This window comes from Rhipicephalus sanguineus, chromosome 3, assembly GCF_013339695.2.
Source record: "Rhipicephalus sanguineus isolate Rsan-2018 chromosome 3, BIME_Rsan_1.4, whole genome shotgun sequence".
Lineage (NCBI taxonomy): Eukaryota > Metazoa > Arthropoda > Arachnida > Ixodida > Ixodidae > Rhipicephalus > Rhipicephalus sanguineus.
The window spans coordinates 110,149,655-110,164,522 of record NC_051178.1 but is presented as its reverse complement, the minus strand read 5'-3'; the positions used below and the strand labels follow the sequence as shown (position 1 = coordinate 110,164,522).

At 45.8% G+C, this 14,868-nt stretch overlaps 2 protein-coding genes across 3 annotated transcripts in view; both read left to right on the top strand.

Annotated features, from left to right (window-relative positions):
* LOC119385757 (MOB-like protein phocein) overlaps positions 1–4,622 on the top strand; it is a 14,248-nt gene extending 9,626 nt beyond the window's left edge. Inside the window, exon 8 of the mRNA XM_049414093.1 lies at positions 4,545–4,622. Coding sequence (XP_049270050.1) covers positions 4,545–4,622 — 78 coding nt within the window. The remainder of the gene's footprint in view (positions 1–4,544) is intronic.
* Positions 4,303–14,800, top strand: LOC119386945 (MOB-like protein phocein). Of its 2 annotated transcripts, none has more exons than XM_037654238.2 (8): positions 4,303–4,633; positions 4,939–5,082; positions 5,444–5,506; positions 5,591–5,691; positions 6,169–6,220; positions 9,180–9,346; positions 10,888–10,999; positions 14,284–14,800. In XM_037654238.2, the coding sequence occupies exons 1-8, from the start codon at positions 4,631–4,633 to the stop codon at positions 14,404–14,406; spliced, it is 765 nt and encodes a 254-aa protein (XP_037510166.1). In that variant the 5' UTR covers positions 4,303–4,630; the 3' UTR covers positions 14,407–14,800. The 2 variants fall into 2 exon arrangements, with proteins under 2 accessions (XP_037510166.1, XP_037510167.1); XM_037654239.2 differs by having other exon boundaries at positions 4,310–4,633; positions 6,169–6,211; positions 14,284–14,794.
* Positions 14,801–14,868: the final 68 nt, after the last annotated feature.

Below are 14,868 nucleotides of genomic sequence, written 5' to 3'. Positions count from 1 at the left end.
GGGGCAACGTTAGAGGAGGTTGGCTTGCCGAGGCTAGCGGAATCACGAGACGCTCCATCCTGTTTCTTTTTTTCTTTCTTTCTTTCTTCTTTCTTTCTTTCTTTCTTTCTTTTTTCTTTCTTTACTTCGTGTTAAGGATCACAAAAGTCTCTGTGGCTATCCATTCATCCACCCCGTTCCACCGCATCTAATGTTATTCCATCCCATTCATTGTTTCATATTACGTTACTGATAGTGACGTCTCGACCTGGAATTTGACTTTTCTGCTCGAATAAAATTATTTGATTCAGCTGATTGCTAAGCTGGTACGTAAGAAGCGAAAACAGAGCTTCGAATGTTTAATTTCACGGACTCTGGGAAAAGGTTGGAAGTCGGCGCTTATCTTAATTTGTCACGCTCTCTTAGTCCTTTGCCTTAGGGCGCGCTGTCACATACCGTACATCTGGGAAAAGGTGACGGTTTGGATTACATAACTTAACTTTCCAGTATGCACTTATACACGGTTGACTGTTTCGACCTTAAAAGATCAATACGGCTCATGAATACTCATCTGAACGGAATGTCTTGTTCCACGCTTTCATCTTCGCCTCTGCAGTGAAATATTGCCGCCTTTGTGTTTTTTCTTCCCTTTTAATATTTCGTAGGTTGTTGGTCCGCCCAATTACAATGATTTTCAAGCGCTTTATAGACCAGGCTAATGAGATCAGTGCAGAAGAGAAAGATAAAATAAATGAGTTGGGCGCCGTACTTCTGTATACGGCCTAGCCTTCGTTATAACAAAGTAGCATGCGGAATTAGTTTGTTATATCCGATATTCGTTGTAACAGTAGAGATAGAAAATTAGCACGAACAAATCGACAACCCGCTCGCGCGGAAATCCTAGATACAAAAACAAATTATTCTAGGCTTTGAAACCACTGTAAACGAGGTAATCCTTACCCGTCTCCTTGTGGCATTTCAAACTAAACAGACCGAAACGTGAGAAGGCTAAATCACAACTGAACAATGTTCGTTTTGACAAAACGGACATGCGTTCATGTTTATTTGAAGAATCACGTTTATTTGAAGAAAGATTGTGACCAAATTTTTAAACAATGTTTAATGTCACAATCACGTTTAAAGAAATGCGGTTGTGAAATTGTCTCGCAATAATTATTTAGCTTTTTAGTGCTACCTCTTGAGTTTTGAGCCTTTGAGCAAAGCAATATTTCTTCGTTATAGCCGACATCGCTGCGGCGCTGACGTTTTCGGTATTGTTATTAAAATAATAAGTTCAATGAAATGAGCGTGACCGACGAAGTTCGTATTTAACTTTCGTTGATTGATTGATTAAGTTATTCAATCAATCCATCAATAAAATTCTTATTCGTTCTGCTATACCGATAATTCGTTATATCTCGTGTTCGTTTATAACGAGGTTCTGCTGTACGTGTTTTCGAGGTGGACCTTCGGGTGAGCGAGTATTTCCACCGCTAGGTCTCTTTCCCTCCGTTCCTGCCTTGCGCCTACGACACCACAATGAATGTGCGCACCTAAGAGCCCGAATGTCAGCAAACATCGCGGCCTCAGCGTTATTGTTGCCCAGATACCGCGGTGCGCGCGTGCCAATGCTTAGATGTTTGACGTTGATGGACTGAAACAGCGTGTGCGAAATCGTTTGTCAGCTCTGCCAGACCTCGTTTCTGCACCTGCCACGAAGGATTGTCTGAAACTGTCTTCGGGAGTCTTTCTTCGCTTCTACCGTACGGCGAGAAAACGTGAGCAGCAACGGTTCCCAAACTAACCCAAATACGAAAAACATAAATAATAATAAGTCAGGAAATAAGGAACAGAAATAAATTTGAGAAATTGCGAGCTGAACTATACAGGCGTATTTTTTTTTCATGGGGTGGTTCGGATAGTGGAATTTGGACGCACGCACACACATACACAGAGGGAGAGAGAGAAAAAAAAGAGGAGTACGGGGATGTTCATAATTACGGATGAATTACTTTTTAAAGCTTTGTAATTAAACTATGTTAAGGCAAGATCCGTGGACCTTACCACCGATCATTATTAGACTTTATACATGAAGCAAATTTGCATGTGTATTTTTGACACCACCAATTACTATGCCTAAGGGCAGGCTTTCGCTTTCGAAATTAAAAAAAACTAATCTTTCATACCACTTCATACATTCACACATGTAATGCCACTTTCAAATTGCACACCATATGGGGAGCTCGTATATATGACAAACTGCTTTGAGTTACATGGTACGCAATCGCGTTACAATAGTTAATGAAACAATTAGGTATAGCATCTCGCCAGCTATGTGCACGTCGAAGCGTGTACGTTGCGCAATTTAAATGTGTTCGTCTTAGGATATGCCTCTCTAAAAAAAAAAGTACCTCTTACTCTTTTTCGTGAGGTCTGACTTGCAAGAATTGTCACATATGCTATAAAAAGATACAAATTAACTCCTCTTTTTATAAAGTCGCGCCTCCCACGACGCTCCAAAAAGAGTATATTGTCTAAAATTATCTGAAATAATATCCAAAAGAGAGTCAACGTGAACCTTTAAAGAGAGTTATATATGTCACAAGTCAGAACTCACCAAAAAGAGTAACAGGTACTCTCTTTCCATTTAGAATAACATGCAGAGTCCGTCCAACCGTAGGAACACACCGTTTGATTTCTGCCATAGATTGTCACCGCTATATGGTATATGAACCCGAACGCCACTTGTGCATGTGTAAAGGTACGCCTAAATGGCAAGGGCTTTTTACCGATATGGGTAGAAAAATTGTTTAGTTACGTTGCATTATTAATGGCTGACCACTATACTTTAACAAAGGATCGGACTGCACCGCACGTTGTTTTCAAGGTACGCGGGTACATATGACGAAACTTAGAAATATTTTTGTTTTGCCTAAATCGAGACAGCAGACTGCCATTATCTTATATTCTTTCAACTGAATTGCAAAGTTATTCAGAAGCCATCAGTGCTGTGTGTGTCAACGACGGCGATTCTATGATTATCTCTATTTCACGATAATTATAATCTCCTCTTATTCGATCCTTCCTCGCGAGGCTCCAATAAAAATGCCGGTCTTGTATACTCGAAGTAAAACCAATTTTTTAACAAATTCAAATACACAAATAATGTAGACAATTAGCATTTGATTCCAAATATCGACCATTAAATGCGCTTACATACATCCCCATTGTCATCGCTTGCGTTGTACGCGCGAAAACACGCTAAATTATTGCGAAACGCGTCAAATATTTAGCCGCCCAGACTTTCTGCTCATTAGAACCTAGCTGCCACCTCTCTCGATCGCCAAAACTGGGATGCCGGCCCAGTTGTTGTGGCTGCACCGTTCCTGCGTGCGTCGCACAAGGATCGAGTTACGTCCTACGTGTTACGTCGGCAAAACGACAACTGTTTCGGTAGACTTTGCGATCCGTATCAACTTCGACAACTTTGATCCGCCGATCGCCAGCTACAGACTTGGCGGGTCGCCAAAGCGCGCGCGCGCGTTGGGAGCGCGGTCGCGAGATCGAAACCAGCGCCGCAACAAGCAACAGCGGCGGCAGAGCTAATGGTCGTCGTCTTATCGACAGTTCTCGCCGCGCGCGCGCTCTAATGGCGGCCTTTCGGCACGTTAAGCCCCCCCTCCATCGAAGGTTTCCGAGATAAGGGGTGTGACCGCCGAAAGCCGGCCCACCCGCCGTATCATTTATAGCACCTCATTTCCTTCAGCTGATTTGTTGCACTGCAAAGAGTTATTAGGGCGAACCGGTTCCCGCCAGCCTCTGTCAATTATTAAGCGTCGCACGCTCTGGAGTAAACGTTAGCGCGACCTTTCTCGGCGCGTGTCTTAATTGCACCTGTTAAAAAGGCCACGAATGACGCTGCATGCTACTGTCCAGAAGCGACATATGCACGATGCCAAAATGTCGAAGGTCGCCTCGGGTCCTCTTTTATTTGGCCACCGGACGGGTCGATCAATACATCTGTGGAAAAGCGACGTACTACAATACACGATGTCGCATCCTCGCGCGGCACCACGCGCAAAATCGTGCTCGGGTGTTACGCGAGCAGGATTTAGATTGGAGATCGAGATACCTGCATACGAGAGCGCGGGGCACTCGGCCAAAGAGCAAAACGCTCAACTGCACTTGTTGCAATGCCACGGTCCGCGCACAGCTGACCGCGCGGCTGTCAGGTCCGCGCGTTTGCGCTGCCACGAACCCGGCCCACTTTTTTTTTGTATATATGTAATTTCTCTCTCACTCACCTTGACTGATTCTCGCCTGTCGAGGATGTAGGTGCTCTCCGTGCTTGCCATGGCTAGTGGACTGCGTCGCTACGCTGACAGGCGCACACCGTTTGCAGTGAATGAGTTTTTCAAGCCAGGCTGCTTGCCGCAGCGCGATCCATATGCGGCGCTCGTCGCACTGCAAAGACGGCACCGGCAGTCGCTACGAGTGGAGAGTGCTTCGCCTCGCGACGCTAGCAACCTACGCGAACGTGTGACACGACTCGTTTCGTCGCGCAGTTCTGGCTTCAGCGGTGCATGCAAGGCATCTTGTACCCGTATTACTACCGCTCGCTCGGATATCTTGTCGGCTGCTAGAGCAACAGATGGTGCGTATATAGCTTTCTCAGCATCCCGCTTGGCGGCGCTAAGGCGCGAAAAACCATGGTATTGAAAGAGCACGGCCAAGCTCGGTTCGGCAGTAAACGTACGTTGAACTAATGCGATGTTTTTTAAGTAGTTACACTTGATAGTTATAGGCGAACGGAACAGTTTAGGCTTCGGTAACATCTTTTAGATATTAAAGGCACACGGCGGTTTGCATATACTGCGGAAATTGGCACTCTAAAGTACAAGAACCACGCAGTTGTGGGTGTGCTCTATTCATATATGCGTACCCGCAGATTCTATCCAGGCGGCGCAACGAGCGCAAGCAAAAGAAGCAGCGAAGGCGAAACAACCGAACGCACGCACAAACGCTGGTTGGAAACACGGCAACATGAAGATGGCTGACAGTGCGGGTGTTCTTCGGCGGAATCGACCGGGAACAAAAGCCGAGGTGACAGTTTTTTTCTTTGTAACCCCTCTTCGGCACATTACGGGCGCGTACTGCGTTTAATCCGTTCGCGACCGTTAGTTGTTTAATCGTTGCCTCGCGCTGACGTAAGCGGGGCCCGATCGAAGGCCTAGCTGATCGTTTTTCTACCTCCGATATCCTCTTTGACTAGCGTTCTAAGCAAACTGATAATCTGACGCGTCTTTCTGGCGCATCGGTGGCGCCGTGTCACCGAATATTAAAGCTCCCTGAAGCGTCCACTCCATTTCTACTGGCTGTCCAGCTAACTGCTGTTTCTGGAATTTCGATTGCGTTTCGCGTGACCTAGACTTTACTTTCTGCTTGTTCATTTCTCGTTGACCAGAATTTCTCAAGCTGGCCCGATGAGCCATTCGACGAAATGGACAGTACGCTCGCAGTTCAACAGGTATGTAACGTGCAAGCGGTTATTTGTTTGGTTGTGTTTGACGGTTTCTACTAGCCGTGCGATGACACGTTCTTTGGTGTGCAGTTCATCCAGCAGGCGATCCGCAAAGACCCGGCGAACGTCGATGAAATCTTGACGCCTCCCGATGGCCAGGACGAGGGAGTGTGGAAGTACGAACATCTAAGGTACGTTCGCCCCCGCTTAATGTCGTTGGATCAGTGGGAGGCCTCATAATAGAGAGTTCTTAATATTGGTGTACTTCGCGTTCGCAATCGCCTTGGGTTATCGCAAGTGCGCATGCGTCTAAAGCCAGCCTCTTGGGGTACGCACGCTATTCTTCAAAAATAGCGTCCGTACGCAAAGCCTGGTTTATCACTTCTAAAACAATCTCTTGAATTTGCTGTCTCTTAATTGCATCGAAAGTCACATTTGAAAGAATGAGGTTAGACCAACATTCTTCTGTGCATCCTTGTAATACCTAGCTTCGTCTTGCACTGAGCTGTGTATTTGACATTCTTTGGTTGTGTTGGAGTGATGTGCTTAGATTGGCATGCAGTCACAAGATGTCAATGCTAATTGGGTTTATTGTGGTGTATGGGCTTGGGCATCCCGAAACAACCATTACCCATGTGTAAGCCTGCTGTGTGATGTTATCGTTACAGGCAGTTCTGCATGGAGTTAAATGGTCTTGCAGTCAAGCTGCAGGTATGTGAGGTTTGTAGTTGTTTTTAAATGGCTTATCTAATTGCATGCATATCACCACTAACACTTTCTTGCTTTTATCACAAATGTCTTTGCATGACTTCACATTTGAACTACAATGAACATGTCCGCGACAAAAGCACAGATGAGTGCCTCATGATTACTTTGATGAGGCTATCAGTTTTTGAAAGTGCCATGACAGTAGCACAGGTGATGCATTTTATTCTAGGGATTTCTTAATAATTCACACTTGCCTCTGGTTCGTCGATCATATTTCGAAACCAGTTGTTTTGGTTGGTGTTTCTTCAATAAGACATTACACATCTTTATTTGCATCACTTGCTAATATATTGAGTGGCAGATTAGTTCATGCTTCTCCGACGGAAAGTATGTCTACAGTGGTAGTTTTTTTTTCTTTGGACAAATAAGACCCATAAGAATCTCAGACATTCTATAAAAAATTGTAGAACGAACAAGTGCTACCTTACAGTAAGATTTCAGTCAGCATACAATTTTCCTTGAAATTGGTTAGAATAATAGTGCAGCTTACCGTACAATTAACTTGAATTACATCAACCAATTGCTATTCCGTGTGCTTGCATTTTCTTGTTTTCCGGGGGCACAATAATGATCTGCCACTCATTGAAAATTCATTGAGTGGAAGGCATAACACATGCTGTTTTGTTTTAGGATCAATAGATAATATGATGGTATACTATACTGCGACATGCAGTCGCAGCCTTCATTGGCCAATGCGGCGAACCCTCTGCGGCAGCTATGGCTTTGCACTACTGCGCTGTGGCGTGACTTGGCTATGGCTTGCGCTATGAGCTTGAGGCTGCAACTTCAATTGTGGCCTTGCGTTTACCATTGCTGGCTGCAGCATCCAATTCGGTGCCACAGTGATTTGAATTGAAATAAGTGTACCAGCTGGTGCTTCTTGAATGCTCAAATGCCCGTGCTTCCATGTCTTGTCACCATCAAAGTGTACTTAGCTGCTAAGCAAGGAAATCGTGGCAGGTCATATTTAGAGGGGTTTGTGAGCTTGAGCTTTTATGAATGATTTGTGAAGTTCAGCGGATATTAAATTATTTGTGAGGTAGTTTCGGTCTGTCAGTGTCCGACCATACACTTATAAATCTGTTAGTGAAGGATGTCTCTTGGGTGTCCCTGTTACGACCAAGCTTATTTCTTGAGATCACTGAGTAAGATCGGGCAGAAGTGCAGACTCCGCTCGCCTGAAAGGGACACGTTCTGCAACGCCAGATCTTGCTTCACAGCATGTTTGCCAGATGGCGCTATGGATGAAGAAAAGCAGCGGAGGAGAGACGCCGTCTCGAGCAGAGCTGTGGCGGGGGCTCCCTTTGTTGTTTCTATGGCAACGGCGCATGGTCGTGCTTTGCCGCGATCCCGCATTTGCTTCCCTACCCATTTTGTCATCTGTACCGCACCCCACTTTTCGGTGGTGCCGCCCCCAGTCAGCGCATGTGCTCAGCATGAGAGCAGGTGTAGAATGATTTCCACACACCTTGACAGATGGCGCTGCGTGTGTGTGAGCAGTTTGCTGAGAGCTCAAGGGGAGCAGAAAGCATGTGCAGAAGTGAGAAGGGGAGCAGAGGGAGAGGGCAAAGGAATGAACTAGACGCTCGCATCCATGTTGCACGGTTTGTCCCGTGGGAATTCGTGGAACGGCAGAATCGGCGCTCCTCTCTTATCTTCTCTGTGCACCAGATCTAGCAGCTCATGAAATTACCTAGTTGCCAAAGAAGTTGGTGGGACCTAAGAAGAGTCTAGAGTCTGTTTGCTTGTAGATTTTTGATGCTGTTCCAAGTTCACTGCTGCTTGTGTGCTCCATCTAGGGGTACGTGTACATCTCGTGAAAGATGTGCTCTCGGGCAAAATAAAACAAAAAAAAAAAGTGCTTGCCTATTCTTCTACTCCTGCCCTTATCTTACTGCATCTGCACGGCTTTTACAAATAAATAACAGCTGCAGGTTTTTCAGGCCTGGGTGTGCAATGTAATAAACTACAGTATTCTGTCACTGTTTTTCTAACCACGGTGGGCAGATTTTGGAATAGAAATTTCTAAAGCTTCAGGCAGCTTTTCTTGCCATTGTAGCCCTGTTGCTACACACCATGGTGCCTTAGCAGCTAAGGTGTCCTATTGCAGAGCATGAGGGTACAGGTTCAGTTCCAGGCCACGTGCAACACTTATTTCGGCAACCCATAAAAGATCATGGCACAGCACCAGGGTCGGGGGGTGAAAGATGGAAGGTGGAGGAGAGGCCATCTTCTCAGCATAAGGAGTACCCTAACCGCTGCGCTAAAGGTTAGGGTATCTCTCTCCCCATTAAAAAGAACCTGTTGGTGCATGGCAGTAGTGGGTATCGAACCCAGTGACTCTTCCATTGGAGGCACACACTATACTACTACTTGACCACGCTGCGGTTTAGGTGCCACTAAAGATCCCTGTCGGCTGAAATTAATCCATAGTCGCCGCCACTCCTCTCCCCGCTATGGTAAACGTACTTATTTGCAGTAATATTGCTGCAGAGATGGCATGCCTCATACCCATATCGTGGCATTGGCATGTAAAACCTCCAGAATTTAATTTTTTCCTTAGGAGCCCAGTGGCCCTCTATTTCAGCTGCTAAGCAACAGCTCATTGGTTCAATGCTATCTGTGGCAGCTGCGTTGCTACGTGGTGAAATGCAAAAGTGCACTTGCGTGCTTGGATTGGGGTGCTTGTTCTAAGAACGCACCAGGTGTTAGTGATTCACGAGTACTACGCTACTGTTATGTTTTATAACCGAATTGTCATTTCGACACTTTATACCCTAGAAGTACGATTTTTCTTTTTAATTGGGGAAAGAGCTTTTGCTGAGCAGTGGGAACGTCTGCGTACATTTTGTCGGGTATGTCGCTGTTTGCCGTGATGAACTTCTTTGCCGGCCCTGCTCGTTGATTGCAGGCCGAGTGCAACGCAGACAGCTGCACCCAAATGACGGCCACGGAACAATGGATTTTCCTCTGCGCTGCCCACAAGACGCCCAAGGAGTGTCCAGCTATCGACTATACGCGACACACGCTTGACGGAGCTGCGTGTCTCCTCAACAGCAACAAGTACTTTCCAAGCCGGTACGAAACCTTTTTAAAGTGCCATGCCTTAGCTTATGGGACCAGAATGCGATACTCTAAATAACTTTCAGCTGAGACGTTATCTTTCAAGGACGCTGTTGTCCTTACTTTTTCAATCATGGGTTCTTTATTAAGAGAGAAAATTAAGGTCATTGTTGTACTTCTAAATTTCGTGCTCAAACTTCGGACGCTGCTATGTCTGTGTGATGTTGCAGATTTCAAATGATCTTTTCGTATTTTGGCCTGTCTAGATATAAGTTCCCAAAACTTGCCATGTTAAATGTCAGGCTGTCTTGGTGTATAATTTTTATAGATGAAAAATGTCATATGTTCGAGTAGGCACCCTAAAATGTGCATTCTCATCATGAGATGGTGCGGGACACATTTTATGAAACCCGTGGTGTGTGTGTGTCATTGAAGGAAAAAACGGAAAACTTCTACAAATATAAGATAGGCTAATCATCAAAAAAAGCAACCACTTAATACCTTAAAGATGATTTTACAATTAAAAAGGCTGACTAACCAATTTTATGGATTTTTTTCGCAGAATTTGCAGGCACTGAGACTTGAACACATCACTTTGTGGGTACATTTTAATAGAGTGTGGCGCCCTCTTTGTTCAGATCCCGGTTTTTAAAGCATGCAGCATTGCTAGCAAAGCATCATTTCTAAGATCATTAACACAGCTAAGCAAGAGAACAGAAGTTGGACGAGCGCTGCATACATTTTGCGTACAAGAGAATTTTCGCTTACATTTTGCATAAGCAAGTGAACGTGACTGTCACAGATGATTCAAGCTGCAGAATTCAAGCACACTTCAGTAGGGTTTTTTTTTTTTTTGCAACTGTGTTGTTTGCTGTCCTAAAAAAAAAAAAATCGAGGTTTATAGTTTTGCAATCGAACATGCAGTCTTAACATTCGACATATCTCTAGCATATCTCCTTTAATTTTCCGGTAGAAGGGACTGAAACACTTTTTGAACATAATAAGAAAATGTTCCCAATCAGAAGACAATGCTGATAGGCCAATGATTTGCTTTAATGTGGCAAGGAATCTATGATGCTGTTTAACTTGTCTGTCAATCTTTCTTGCGAGATTAGAAGGCCCCTGCTTTTTTTTCTGCCCCATGGTGGGGTCCAGTTAATGGCATCTCGGAGTTCTAACTCCTATCCTATTTTTCACATAAGAATGCAGTGTATAGTGTCATCTTGTCACAAACAAATCACTTCCGCAGTTTACCTATAAACTGGGGTGGCGGGGTATGTTTTGCTGCATTTTGTGAAAGCTTCCACGGTGCCCCAAAGCCAGAAAGTTCGGGAAACTCTGCTGTAATTTGTTTCTTTGGGATTGCTCTCAATCGAGTGTTTGCTCAGGTTTCAAGAAAAAATGTTTCAAAGTCCTACTGAATTGCTTGATGCAGCTGTGTTTAGGCTTGGACGTGCATGTTGATGTTTCGTTGCTGAGAGAAGAACGTGCCGCAAACCTGTCAGACCCTACTGCGGACGTATTTTCACGTAGGACTGTTCTTTTGTTTTTTGCAGAGTTAGCATCAAGGAGTCCTCGGTAGCAAAGTTAGGTTCCGTGTGCCGAAGAGTGTACCGGATATTCTCTCATGCGTACTACCATCATAGAGCCACCTTTGACGAGTTTGAGGTAGGCATGCATCTTCCTTTCTGTTGTTCTTTTCCCATACGAGATGCAGGGAACGGGCTTCATAACAATTAAACGGCAGAAATTGTCTGGTGTTAATGATAATTGTCAATGCAAAATACAGTCGACGACCGATAATTCGGACTCCACGGGGAATGTAAATAAGTCCGAATTATCGAATGTCCGAAAAAACGAATGCGTCCGAAAAAAAATACTTTTATTGACACTTCGGGGTCCCGGTGGCCGAAAAAAAGTTGTCAATGCGTTGCTGCCCACACTTCCGCTTACGTGCAACCAAGCCTGTATCTCGGCCAGTGGGATGTGATCGTTGGACGATGACGAGCTGGTTTCGTTTGTGAAGGCAACGCGTCTGTGCGGCGCACTTAGCGGTCGCACAAAGAGGCAGCATGAATGGCGGCGCGGCGCGTTTGGGTTCTCGCCTATTAAGTGCGTGCACTACACATGCAACTGCACCAGGCCACATGCACCATCCAGCAGTTGACTGAAGATGCTTATCGTAAGATTTCAGCGATTGAACCGTACTGGCGCGCTTGCCACCTGCCGCCATCATGCCTCCGTGCATTTCCACTGCTTATCCATAAAGACACCGCACGGCGCCGTGATAGCGGCCCCTTTGAATTTCCAGTCCGCTTCACCCATAACACTTCGGCATCGCGACAAAGCTGACTATCGGACTCTGCTACTGTTTCAAACAGGTTGACTCGTGAAAGCGCTGGTTCGAACCTACGAGATGATAGACACGGCAGGGGGGGCTTCAATTATTGCCTTTCGGACCTGCAATTTGGGCAGAAAGTCCGAAAAATCGGATGCTGAAAAGTTTTAGCGTCCGAAATTTCCGACGTTCTTGACCATTGACGTCTGTGGGGCTGGTGACGGTGCCACAAAAGCGTCCAGAATTTTCGAGCATGTCCGGAAAGTCGGGCGTCCGAAAAATCGGCAGTTGACGTATCTGCCGCGTTTCGTTGTCGTCGGTGCGGCCTTCGGCGCTGGATGTGAGGGCACCGTTGGCGCCATTTAACTCAGATCTTTTGAGACAGCAGAGCGTAAAATAAAGCAAGCCTCAAGATAAAAATGAACGCGCGCAGAACGCTTCACCACAGACGCATTCGACAGAATGACGGCGATAGCAGCGCAGCCCGGGGATACAGGAACCGGAATGTAGGATGTTTGCGATGTCGATACGATTTCCCACAGTTGACCAGTGCCTTTAAGATCTCTGAGGCATAAAGTAGCGATCGAAATAAAGCCTCATAGATCACGAATTAGCTTTCGTTTGATCTCTGAGGCCATACTTTGTATGGTACAGGTGCCGGAGGAGATAATGGCTGGCGATTCGGCTTGCGCGACAGTCTCGGACAGGGTCCGGATAATCGAATGTAGATCTCGCAGCTGTCGAATATGGGTCGTCTTTACACATTACTTCTATGGGATCATCGGCGGTGCCGCGCGACTGTCCGAATTTCCGAGCATGTCCGAATTATCGGTGTCCAATTTATCGGTCGGCGACTGTAGCTTGATATGGCAATTCACAACAGTCTGTTAGCATTCTGAAAGCTTGCCAAGCGTCTCAGTGCTTGCATGGATGAAATTCTTAAGAAAGCCATCTGCGCTGTAGAAATGCACTTCCTTGCAAGCAGTACACTCCCAGTGGCATTCTGTTCTGCCTGACAAGGCACTTGCCTGTGGCATGGTGGTTAGGGCATAGTCTTCACTACTTGAGGCTCAGAGGTTAAATTTTGTGGTCAGAACATTGTTAAACATATTTAATAGTTGTGCTTATACACTGTACTATTCGCTGCTCTGATTATGCTTGCATGTGTCTGTGTGGGTGATGAAAGCGGAACCTGGATTATCGGCGTGTCCGGAATTCATCGTGTTAGTCAAAGATGTGGTTTGTATTTGAAAATAAATGTGAAGATCCCATGCACTGTGAGAATCTGTTAAGCAAGGCATTTTTTATGCAGTTACCTGGCATCAGTTGGGATTTTTGCAGTGGGTTACCACGTAGTGCAACACATGTGTGGGAGTCAAGCGCTTTATATGTGACAGTAACTACATGACTAATTTACTGTATCCTAGCCAAGGAACGTTACAAGTTGTCACATTGTGCCTTGGCTAGCCTTGATGGTACAGGGAAATCATGGTAATTGGAAGTCTCTTAGCGGATAATTAGCAGTACTGATCAGTTAGTTGTAAGATATACTTGAGTAGGGAAAAAAAAACTCCTGCAATTTTCAGACTTCTAGAACCACAAATCAGTTATTTCTAACAGAGTTTACTGCTCTCGCAAACTGCCTTTCAAATAAATTCAAAGTCGGATGCACTGCTACAGCAATGTTAGTGTTGCATATCGTGTAATTGTATGTTCTAACCTTGCTTAGTCCGTTAGACCAAGGCACATGTGCCATCTTTCCACAAAACCAGGTTAGGCTGCCACATTGGATCATACCGTTAATGTGCGCTAAGCTTTGCAGCAAATGATTAATTCAGATTTAATGCGTTCCACATTGCCATCAAATGCAGAGCATTAAATGCTGTGGTGTTACACAATAGGCCATACCAGTGGGATTCTGCACTCTCACTGTTCTCTAATTTGATACTGCTTCCAAAAACACAGTAATGCACTAGGCCTTCGTGGTGCGGTGCACTCGGTGAACCATACTTCGGACAGCTTCAGAGTAATTTCACACGATTTCTGATGCATTATGGCGTGCTGCTTGAAATTTAATTCTTCGTTCCACTCTGCCGGCTAGGCCATGTGCCATTTTGAATGCAGAGTTGACTGAGTTCAGTGGAAGTGACATCTTCAAGCACTCCGGGCGTGGTCTGTGACACACTTTGAAACTGAAACACCCTTCCTTTCAAGTAGCTTAATTAGATTGTTTAATACGCAATTTAATATGCTAGCTGCTATTTGTAAGTCGTGCATTAGTCGTACTTGAGACTGCATGCTGGTGCCTCGTGAGCTCTTCTTTGTCGGCACATCGGCTAGCACAGTGCCCAGCTTTAAAGTGACTGGCAGCCAAAATTTCCATTGGAAGAAGTACCCATTGCAAGGAGGAAGGGTGAGGGCTCCATCTAGACAGTGCCACATTAGCCTCGCTAAAGGTGCTATCACGACACTCAGTTAGCCATTGCATCTTTTGCGCACCAGTAATGCCCCTTGGCACAGTTATTGCGAGTGTTTATGAATGTATCGTTTTACACAGTCTTCCTCACGTGCCCTTACAGTGTTTTGAGTCTTCCCACGTGTGCTCTTTCTGCAGAAGCAGACGTGCCTGTGTCGCCGTTTCACCACGTTCGTGACCAAGTACAGCCTGATGTCCAAGGACAATCTCATCGTTCCCATCCTTGACGAGGAACTCACCGCCGGAGAGAGTGAAGCCTGAGATGTATTGCCAAATATAGCGCAGAACGTGCACTGCGACCTTCCCGCTTGGCAGACGTCCTCTCCCGTTGACCGGGCCGTGGTCGCCCGTCGTCTGTCGCTGCGCATTTCTCCCAGTAGCACTGTTTCAGCTTTTCACTTCCACCTGTTCCAACCACCCTGCCCACACTGGCACGGACTGTTGTCGACCTCGGTCGCGGTAGTGTCGTGTGCGTGCACTCTAGAACAAGTTGTTTTAGATCCACACTTCCATACGCAGCACCACGGCGGTTACCTCTGTTACCGTGTGTGAAATCTCTGTGACGTCGCACCAAGGCACTGCACTGGTTCTCAACTTTCTGGGTTCCGGGTCGCATCTGTTGAGTGGCAGCGACAGCGTTTATTGTCACTTCGTGTTGTCGTAGGCGTGCCATGCTCTCGTGCGTGGTTAGCGGTAGGGACTGGAGTGGATTGCATTGTAAGT

Excerpts from the sequence above, each read along its gene's own strand:
- LOC119386945 (XM_037654238.2), top strand. Across the intron at positions 5,083-5,443 it reads GACCGGGAACAAAAGCCGAG|AATTTCTCAAGCTGGCCCGA; the intron begins GTGACAGTTTTT and ends CTCGTTGACCAG. Across the intron at positions 9,347-10,887 it reads AACAAGTACTTTCCAAGCCG|AGTTAGCATCAAGGAGTCCT; the intron begins GTACGAAACCTT and ends TGTTTTTTGCAG.